General features: G+C 36.5%; 1 protein-coding gene across 1 annotated transcript; it reads left to right on the top strand.

Annotated features, from left to right (window-relative positions):
• Positions 1-9392: 9392 nt before the first annotated feature.
• Positions 9393-10136, top strand: HELRODRAFT_81129 (hypothetical protein; the record flags this gene model as incomplete). Its single annotated transcript, XM_009020812.1, has 2 exons — positions 9393-9933; positions 10075-10136. Coding segments are annotated over 2 exons (603 nt in total), but the record flags the coding sequence as incomplete, so codon positions are not given.
• Positions 10137-11326: the final 1190 nt, after the last annotated feature.

Here is an 11326-nt window from a genome sequence, read left to right as displayed (position 1 = left end):
GAGACATGAGACATATAACTGTTTAAAAAAACGTGAATACTCACAGAAACAAACAAATTTGTGAAATATCTATATTGCATATATATATATATATATATATATATATGGGTTCAAAGCAATGAACACTGGTGAACCCATCCAATCCACAACTACTGGACGAAGGCCAGATTCAGTTTGTAAAGCTGGTGTAGGTAACAATTCAATCAAGTGTCAGCAGTGTAACCAATGGTGTCACAAACATTGTTCAAAAATAATTAGTACTTTATCTAAAGTGTTCAATTTTGTTTGTTCTGCTTGCATCCATCCACAACAACAAATTCGAAATAGCACTGTTTTTGACATCCCACTACCACTACGGTCTAGACTTTATAAATCTGTGATACGTCCGTTGTTGTTATATGGTGCAGAAACATGGCCAGTGACAACCAAGCTGGAACAAAAACTTCAACGAACCGACATGAAGATGCTCCGATGGATGCAACGAATTAGTCTGAAGGACCATACCAAATCTATCAAAATCCTGCGTCGTGCTGGTTTTTGATAGGACGAATGCCGGCAACACCGTCTGCGGTGGTTTGGTCACGTCAAACAAAGTGGAAACAGTGCCATAACTTCTCTTGCAGATGTTGAAGTACCTGGCACACGTCCCAAAGACTGTCCAAAGAAGTCCTGGTCGCAAACAATCGAGCAAGACATGAAAGTTCTAAATTTAAGTGAAATGGATACAACTGATCGTCTAATTTGGCGCAAAAAGTTGACGGCAAAGAAAACAACGTCCTACCTCGGGGAACCGGGTCTCTGGATGCAAAACGAAGATTGATTGTTTGATATTGAATGGCTTTAGCGCTAAAGATATACCATTGGGCCTAAAGGGTAAGGTGTATATAAAACATGTGTAAGAAGTTGTCTATTGTATGGGCACAAAACGTGGGCTATGAGGGCTGAAAACTTGAAATGGCTAGAAAGAACAGAAATGCAGATTTTAAGAAAAATAGTTGGAGTATCCTTATCCTTGAGGAATGTTCTAAGTAATGAGTTACTAAAAAAAAGGGTTAGGAATATAAGCTAGATATAATTAAAGATATTAGACTGAGGTTCAGCATGTGGATAAGAAAGCAAATGAGGACTAGGTAAAGAAATGTAAAGCTATTACAACTGGTAGTTTAAGATAAAGTGGCAGACTCAAGCTCACCTGTGAAGTGTTGTCAAAGGACATGAGAGCACTGGGTCTGAAACCAGAACTAGTCAAGAATAGAGAAGATAGAAAAGATGATTAAATGTGCATGATCATAAAAAAAAAGGCCAACCCGAGGTTTTCGTCAGTGAACATGATACATGATGGTGATGATAATATATGGATAACATAGATGCTCTTACTTTTAGTTGACAGCCCGTCAGCAAAAGTATTTATTAACTAAAAATTCTCAGTTTAAGTTGGGTATTAATTTAAGGAATTGTTATTTAATTCTAGTATTTTAATGAGTTTGTTTGCCACTTTCCAGCTTTATGGTGGTTTTTAACCAAAAAAGCAATTGAATTATTTACTTAAATTAAATTATTTAATTAATTTAATTATAATTTTTAATGAATTTGTTTGCCACTTTACAGCTGTATGGTAGTTTTTAACCAAAAAAGCAATTAAAAACTTTTTATTTTACGAGTTTACCCTATTACAACCTATTTTAATTTTAATTTAAAAGTTAAGGTTACTGTTACTCGTAGGGATTTCAATTGTAATTAATCTAGCTAACTAAATAAAACAGAAAAACGGACAGACACCTGCTGATGATTTATGCTTTTGTGTAAAATTTAATCATAATCACTCTACAAATAAAATGTCAATACCATTACCCACTCACTACTTTATTAAAATTTAAGTACTAACCTTGGTACACCTTTACAGTTGCGAAGGCTCTAATACATAATTCTTAGCCAGTTTGGATTACCTTCTTTATTTTTATTATAAGCTTACTTTAAAATTAATAAAAGATTAATCTATATAATTATATATAAAATTTAGTTAGTTAAAGGATGAAAGTGTAAGAAGAAAGTGAAAAACATCATATAAAAAAGGTAAAGCATAGAACCAAAACAAAATATAAACTAGTTTTTTGATAATGGTATGTTTAAAATATAAATTAAAGTAAACCCCGATGAAAAGAGGTTGGTAGGATAAAATTAAATATTACAATTGCAAAAGTCTTTACGATACAGCACAAGCTATCAATAATCAACAAAAAACGAGCGAACCGGAAACTAGGATGAAAATAAATAACAACTAAGGAAATCTAAATCGATTTAATGAAAATTATAAAATTAGCAAATTTTTAGATTTTTATGAAAAAAATACAAAAAATTTAAAAATTTTAATATTTTATTTTAATTAACGTATTTAAAAAAAAATTTTTATCAAATCATTGAACTATACAATTCAGTGGTAGAAACGTAGAAATTGATCTAAAACCCATATATATATAAGCGACATTTTTGGCTTGATACGGTCCAAGACCGTCTTATTTGTTATTCGCGATGTCCAGGGGATACGCAGTAGTCTTCTCCAACACCAAAGTTCAAAATTGTCGATCCTTCTTCTTTCCGCTTTCTTGATTGTCCAACTTTCACATCCATAAATTGCTATGGGAAAGACAATGACGTTGACGAGTCTCGTTTTCGTTGCAATGCTCACATCCTTTCTCCTCCAGATTTTATCTATTCCTTGCATTGCAACCCGGCCGAGTGCAATCCGCCTTTTGATTTCTGGTCCAGATTCGCCGTTTCGGTCAATTTTGGCTACCAGGAAAATAAAATCTTGTTGATCTGTTCATCTGTTCATTGTTGATCTTGATGTTTACTGCATCATTGCATGCCGTTGTCATTAATTTCGTTTTCTTGATGTTAAGGTACAGTCCCATGCGTTCACTTTCCTCTTGAACTCGTTGGATCAAGTATTTCAGGTCTTTCTCACTTTCTGCGAGTATAGTTGTGTCATCCGCATATCGTTGTTGATAGTCCTACCTCCAAGTTGGACTCCGATTGTGGTCTCGTCCAGATTGCATCGTCGCATGATGATTTCGGCATACAGGTTAAACAGAGCTGGGGATAAAATGCATCCCTGCCTGACGCCTTTACCGATTTTGAACAAATCGGTGTTACCATACGATGTTTTGATAGTTGCTGCCTGATTGGAGTACAGTGTTTGTATCAGTTGTTCAATGTGGTCTGGTACGCCCATTTGTTTCAAACACGTCCAGAGTTTGTCATGGTCCACACAGTCGAACGCCTTGGTATAGTCAATGAAACACATATAGACGTCCTTCTGGTATTTTCTAGCTTTCTCCATGATCCAGCGTAGGTTCGCAATTTGATCCCTCGTGCCTCGTCCCTTGCGAAAGCCAGCCTGAACATCTGGTAGTTCCCGTTCCATGATTGCCACAATGCGGTTTTGTATAATCTTTAGCAGGATTTTGCTGGCATGGGAGATAAGCGCGATAGTTCGATAGTTGGAACATTCCTGTAGATCGCCTTTTTTAGGAAGCGTGACGAAAACTGATCTTGTCCAGTCGTTGGGCCATGATTTTGTGCTCCAGATTTTCTGGCACAATTTGGTGAAGATTTTGACTGGTATTGGCTTGAGTAGTTTTGCTGGTAAATTATCCATGCCTGGGGCCTTCCTGTTTGGTAGTTGTTTTAGAGCCAAACTGACTTCTTCTTCCAGGATGTCCGGTTCCAGATCAATCTGTTTGGGTTGAACAACCAGTTGGATTGATGGATTGCCAGCGTATAGCTCCTCTGCATAGTCCCGCCATCATCGCTCAATTTGTCCTTCTTCTTGCAATATTGTACCATCACTGTCCTTGACGGTAGTCACTTTGCATGCCGTGAATGATTTTCTGGCCCACTTGACACAGGTAAAAAGAGTACGGGTATGACCGTGCCGGTTCGCTCTTCCAGTTCCTCGCATTGGTTGTTCCAGTATGCTTCTTTGTCCTGTCTGGCTCTTTTTTGGAACGCCGCATTGAGTAGTCGGAATTCCTCGATGTTCCCCTTTGCCTTGGCCATGCGACGATGCTCGGCAATCTTGATTGCTTCGTCCGTCACCCACTTCGATCTTTTCATTGATTACTTGAACGGGATGATTTCCTCTGCTGTTTTTCCCACGATCGATTTGATTTCCTCCCACATTTTATCAGGCTCTTCATTGAAATCGCTGAATGCCTCAAATTTGTTCTTTATTTCTACTGCGTATTGGGCGGAGATGTTGTCTGTGTCAAAGCGGTGTAATGCTTGAGGTCTCTTAATGGTGCTGAAACAAATTTTGATTTTAGCAACCAGTAGCTGATGATCAGAACCGCAGTCAGCGCCTGGATAGGTTTCCGTTGCTAGTATTGAGCTTTTCCAGCAGCGCTGATATAGGATGTAGTCGATTTGGTTTCGATGTATACCGTTTGGTGCTGTCCAAGTGTGCAGCCTTTATTTCGGCTGTTCAAACCAAGTGTTCATGATCGAGAAACGATTTTCTGTGCAACATTGGATCAGGCGGTCTCCTGCGTCATTTCGTTCACCAAGACCAAATTTGCCGACGACAGGCAAGTCTTCACCTGATCCGACTTTCGCATTAAAATCTCCCATTACAAAGATTATGTCACGAACTGAGATCTGGTCGATTGTCTCTTGGAGTTTGGTATAGAAATCTTCGATGTCTTTCTCTGGTGCATCTGCTGTTGGTGCATATGTTTGTAGAACCGTGATTGAACGGGGGCTTCCAGTGATGCATATGGATATAATTCGATCGCTAGCAATGTTAAAAGAGTATACGGCTTTGCTGACTGCTTTTGTTACGATGAATGCCACTCCATTGCGTTTGATAGTGTCGTTTCCAGAGTAGACGACGGTGTATTCATCGCTTTTGAAATATCCATTACCCGTCCAGCTTGGTGATTTCGAGTTTGCCTATGTTCATGCCGCGAACATTCCATGTGCCGACATTGTGAATAGTTGTTGTAAAACGTAGACGCTTCCTTTTGCTCGGAACTACATCAGCAGGCGGGAGTCCTGATGGCTTTGTCCCGTCCACGTCATAAATGCCTTCGCTACTTGAAAAACGTTCACGTTCATCCCTGGTAATATGATAGGTGCTTTCCAGCCCAGGGGTCTCACTTTCCAGCACCATATCTGAACTTATTTGATTGTACTGATCCATAAGGTATTTCAGCAAAATAGTGAGGTAGTTTACTATTTCTTTCCTCACCCCTCCCCTTTTATCCGGGCTTGGGACCGGCATGTAGTTGTTGCCAAGGGTTAATATGTATGTATGTATGTATATATACATATATGTATATATACATATATACATATCGCGAGATCGCGAGCAGCGACTGCTTCATCTCTCTCGAGAATTAGAAGTTAAAAAGAATGTGGTTCAACACTTGTCGAATAAACCAACTAATTTGTTGAACCAATGGGATCACTGCGATATTGATTGCAACGTCAAGAATGAACTAAGCCTATGCCAGAAAGAATTTGTAAATGCATATTTGCAACATGGATTCGGAAAATAAGTTTATTTTGAATTTTAATAAACTAAACGTTCTCCAAAAAACTTTAATGAGAAAAATCGAAAAAACGAACTACAAACATATTAACGCCAAACATTCGGTAGAATTTATAGAATATTGTAAAAATTATGGTCTTTTGTTTATCTTATTTTCTTCTTATCTCTTTAATCGTTTTTCTTCTGTTGTTCTCAATAATTCTACTTCTAACTCCTCTATTCTTACTTTCTGGGTACCTCAGAAATGTAAGAATCATCAGCATATAGTTGACTAGAGAAAGAAAAGTTATTAATAATACGAGGTAGTTCAGAAGTATAGAGTATAAATAGAAGAGGGCCAAGGATAGAGCCCTGAGGTACCCCGAAAGCAAGAGTAGAGGAGTTAGAAGTAGAATTATTGAGAACAACAGAAGAAAAAAGATTACAGAGATAAGAAGAAAACCAAGATAAACTAGAATCAGTAATATTAAAAGAAAGATGCAGCAGTCTCAACAGAATAGTATGGTCAACAGTATCAAAAGCCGTGGAAAAGTCAAGAGCAAGAAGAAGAGTAAGATTACTATTGTCACTTGAGAGAAGGATATCATTGTGTATTTTGAGTAAAGAAGTTTCAGTGTGAGCAGGTCTGAAACCAGATTTGAGATACAGGTAGCAAGGAGTTAAAGTTTAAATAGGATGAAAGTTGATTAAAAACTACTTTTTCTATTATTTTAGAGATGAAAGTAATATTAGTTACAGGTCTATAATTAGATAAAGAGGTAGGATCTAAGGATGAGTTTTTAAAAATAGGGATAACAATAGAATTCTTATAAGAAGTAGAAAATTTGGAGGTGGAAAGAGATAAATCAATTAATTTGAGAATGATTGGATAAAATATTGAAGAAAATTCTTCAAGTAAATTAGAAGGATGTAGATCTAGAGAACAGGTTGTAGATGACATAGAATTAATAATTTTAGTGAGTTCTAAAAGATTTATTGGAGTAAATACAGAAAAAGATTCAGTAGTAAGTTTAGTAAAGTTATGAGAAGAAAAATTAGAATTAGATGTTCTTAAAGAAGTAATTTTATTTACAAAAAAGTCATGAAACTGTTGAGCAGAAAAAGATGAGTGAGAGGATTTTTTATGTAGAAGTTTAGATAGAACAGACCACCTATTTTTAGATGTTGAAGCAGATGTTATAGAATTTCTAAGAAAAGTAGAGTGTTTAGAGAATAGTAGATATTTATAATTAATCAATTCAGATTCATAAATAGAATAAAGAGAGTTAGATGGATTTAACCTATAGGCTTTCTCCAGTCTTCTAACACTTTTCTTGGCTACTACTACACAAGCATAATCAAACCAAGAAACCTTACGAGAATAGAGCCTATAAGTAAAAGATTTAAGAGGAATAAGCTTATCAAGAATAAAAGTAATGTAGATATTAAAAGCTTAGACAAAATCATCAACATCAGAAAATAAGGTAGTATCAAAAATAGTTTCAGTAAGAGATTGAAGAAAAATATCTTTATTAAGAGAAGACCAGCATCTTTTAGAAATAGACATAGATGAATTTGAAGGAAGAAAATCTAATGAAAAAACAGATTCAATAAGAAGGTGATCAGAATAAGGAACAGAGCTAGCAGAGATATTAATAGGCTTAGAAAAAGATGAAGCTATAATAAAATCAATAGTGTTACCAGAAGTATGGGTAGGAAAAGAACAATATTGAGTTAAGTTAAAAAGAGACAAAATATCATTAAATCTACGAGTGTAAGAACATGATAAATTATTGAAGTGTAAGTTGAAATCACCAGAGATGTAGAAAGGAATAGAAAAAGTGTAGGGATTCAGCGAATGAGTAGAATTCATCTAAAAATAAAGTGAGAGAAGAAGAAGGAGGGCGATAGATTACAGCAATATAAAAAGATAGAGAAGAAGACTTAAGAGATACAGCAAGACATTCAAAAGAAGAAAAATTAAAAGAAGTATTAATGGAAGCAGTAAATAGAGATTTATAAAATAGACAGATACCCCCATAAGAAGAATGAGAAGATGATAGAAGATTTTTTGGAGGTCTAGAGAGTTCAAGGAAGCTGTAACCATCAGGAGTAGCAAGAATAAGAGAGGGAGAGTTAGAGTCCTACTGCCAAGTTTCAGTAAGAGTAAAAAAATCAGGTAAGGAGGAAGAGATTATTTGATAGATATAGAGCGATTTTTTATTAATTGATCTTATGTTAATATTAAATAGTGAAAATGTAGAGGCAGGTTGGATATTGGTACTTTTAAATCTAGTTATATTATTTAAACTAATAGAATTAGAATTATTATTCTTATCGTTAGTATTAATTACATTAGAGTGGGATTTAATAAAGTTATTCTTATTATACTTGCTATTAGTATTATTATTATTAATATAATTATTGTTACTAACTATATTTATATTTTTGTTAGAGTTAGATTTATTGTTTTTACTGTTATTATTAGACCTAAGATTAAAGTAAAAAATTAGCCGCCGAACTACTCTCGTCGGCAGGGGCGTCTATCCCCCCTAAATGTTGGAGGCAAAAATCCCCCCCCCCATGTCCGTCCGGCTCTATTTTATAATGTGTACTAAATGTGAACACACACACAACACAACTTTTTAATGTTCAACGATGTTTTTTCCGATAAGATAACAAAAACTTCTCTTATAAAGTTGAGTAAGTAAAATGAAAAAAAGAACAATTTTAAACAATGAAAATAAAAATACGATATATACAAATATAACTTCTGTCGAAATTTAATTAATATTTAATTATACAACAGTTGAGACTTTAAAGACAGGCTTGACAATGCAATTTGCGTTATTTGATCATCAGTGAATGTTTGAAGAATATCTTTCTCTGCTGCTATTATATCAGTAAATATCAGGTGGTTGTTTTGACTGATTCAACACTGGAAGAACAAAAACTCTTTGGTGAGTACTGCCATCAGCACGATATCTGCTTCATTGTTGCTGACACCAGAGGACTCTTCGGGTTGGTGCACTGCTCGTTGTGTTCAGTCATTTATTTAAATATATTTGTTTAGTTCGATGATTGTTTGTTTGTTCTGTCATGGCTCAATAGGTAGGTCTGTTGAGTTTAATTTTTTTTACTGATACGTCTTTGATCAACTGGTTGGTGAATTGATTGTATGGTTGATTTATTTTCTGTTGGATAAATCTTTCATAGTGTACATTTTTACACACCAGCCAATTATTTTGTGATTTTGGTGAGGAGTTTGTGGTGAATGACACAAACGGTGAGCAACCAATCAGCAACCTTATTGCCTCAATCACCAAGGTAAAATTTTAAATAACCATTCATGCATGTAGCTTTCTAGCGTAACATGATAGCATTTATGAAAGTCTTATGGTGCAATGCATCCTTCTGTCGAAATAAATGTGTGCCTTTTTTAGATGCTTTGTAGACTAAAATTATGGTTATTTTTATATTTATATTGTTTTAAATATTATAATTCAATGATGTTGATGGTGTAAGGGGTTTCAAAGTGTTTGAAACTATAAATTTTAAGTTAGCTAAATTGGTATATATTAGTGATGTTATTATTTCGTCCTGGGTATGACATAAAACTGCATCCACGCTGCCTTGCGTGCTTTTGAGTGAAAGGCTAGGCCCACTGCTTATAACTGGTGGTTGTCGTCAGGATGGGTGTCCGGATGTAAAAACTTTTCCCCAAATTATTCCTATGCCATCACAAAGAAAAACAACGGCCCCTAGTCCCCAGCAGGCCTTAAGTGGTCAAGGGGTGCCAAGAATCCCTGGGAAGTATGCAATAGCGGAGGGATGTTGCAGAAAAATTCAGAATGGCCCCTCTATGGTACTTAGACTTGGAACGCTCAATGTTGGATCACTGACTGGCCGCAGCATGGAAATCGCAGAAATGCTCGAGCGTAGAAGGATTGACATCTGCCGCCTTCAGGAAACCCGATGGAAATCGAATGGTGTCTGTCATGTCAACTCAAACAAAGAAAAATATAAACTATTCTGGAATGGTCAAAAGACGGCCAAAAATGGTGTTGGAATTTTTTTCAGAGAACCGCTAGCCCAAGAAGTACTGGATATTAGAAGGATTAATTCAAGTCTTATGTGGATCAAGCTTCGCATAGAAAAGCAAACAATGATTATTTTTTCTGTATACGCACCACAGACAGGCGAATCAAAAGAGATGAAAAATGACTTCTGGACTGCATTCTCTGACACCATCTCAACAATACCAAAATCTGAAACAATCCTGATTGGAGGCGATCTCAATGGCCACGTTGGAGAGAAAACAGATGGTTTTGATAACGTGCTTGGCGGTTTTGGCTGTGGAGAACGGAATGAAGATGGCAACCACATCCTTGAGTTTGCTGAAAGTCACGGGTTTTGTTTACTGAACACATATTTTAGAAAGAGGTCAGAAGATCTCATAACATACAAAAGTGGACCATCAGCCACGCAAATTGATTTCTTCGCTGTCAAGCAACAACACCGAAAGCTATTCAAAAATGTCAAAGTTATACCTGGCGAATCATGTGTCACCCAACATAGACTTTTTGTGGCTGACCTGGTTGTCAAACTGTCAAAACATAAGTCTAAACAAATGCCTCGGAGAATCAAAACGTTGAAGCTGAAAAGCAATATTCATCGAGAAAAATTTCAACAGATCGTCGCAACACAGTTAGACCACCAATCGCAAGCCAGTACAGATTGGAGTACATACAAAACCGTTTTGATGAACGCTGCAACTACAGTTTGTGGGAAAACAGGTACAAAACGTCAGCATGAACGTGACACTTGGTGGTGGAATAACAGTGTACAAAATGCAATAGCTGAAAATAAAGGTGCATACAAGCAATGGCAAAAATCAAAGTCTGTAGATGACCATAAAATTTTCCGTGAGAAGAACAACTATGCAAGACGTCAAGTTGCACTGGCACGGACAGATCAGTGCAGAGAGTGGCTCACTAAAAGCAAAGGTGAACAAATGAAATCTTTGTATCGTATAGCAAAACAAGCAAAGCGTACGAAAAAAGACATAGTTGGTGCCTCATGTATAAAAAATGACAAAAATGAGATGGTTCTTGAACGAGATGAGATCAAGCTACAGTGGTGAGAATACTTCAACCGTCTGTTAAACGAAACAAATCCAATCAATGTCAACTTTGACGCTTCACCCATCGAAGTTCCGATTCCAGACATCACTGTAGAGGAGCTTACAGAAGCTCTGAAAGCTATGAAGGATGGAAAGGTAGCACAACGGTTGGAAACACAGATGCATTTGACATCGGCGTTGGAGTTCACCAAGGCTCGATTCTCAGTCTACTGTTATTTTTAACTGTGATGGAAGAAATCACAAAACCGATACGCACTGGTGACATTTGGAATCTAGTATATGCTGATGTTATCGTTTTAACAGCCACGTCTGAGCAGAATGCAGCACAGATGTTTGAAGATTGGAACACCAGACTCGCCGATCATGGATTCAAAGTCAACATCAGCAAAACCAAAGCAAGGAACACTGGTGAACCCATCCAATCCACAGCTACTAGACGATGGCCCTGTTCAGTTTGTGAAGCTGGTGTAGGTAACAATTCAATCAAGTGTCAGCAGTGTAACCAGTGGTGTCACAAACGTTGTTCAAAAGTAATTGGTTCTTTATCTAAAGTGTCCAATTTTGTTTGTCCTGCTTGCATTAATCCACAACAACAAATTCGAAATAGCACTGTTTTTTAAGCCATTAATGTAGAGAAAGTCACATCGTTTCAA

Source organism: Helobdella robusta (genome assembly GCF_000326865.2).
Source record: "Helobdella robusta unplaced genomic scaffold HELROscaffold_29, whole genome shotgun sequence".
NCBI lineage: Eukaryota > Metazoa > Annelida > Clitellata > Rhynchobdellida > Glossiphoniidae > Helobdella > Helobdella robusta.
This window is presented reverse-complemented; position numbering and strand designations above follow the sequence as displayed.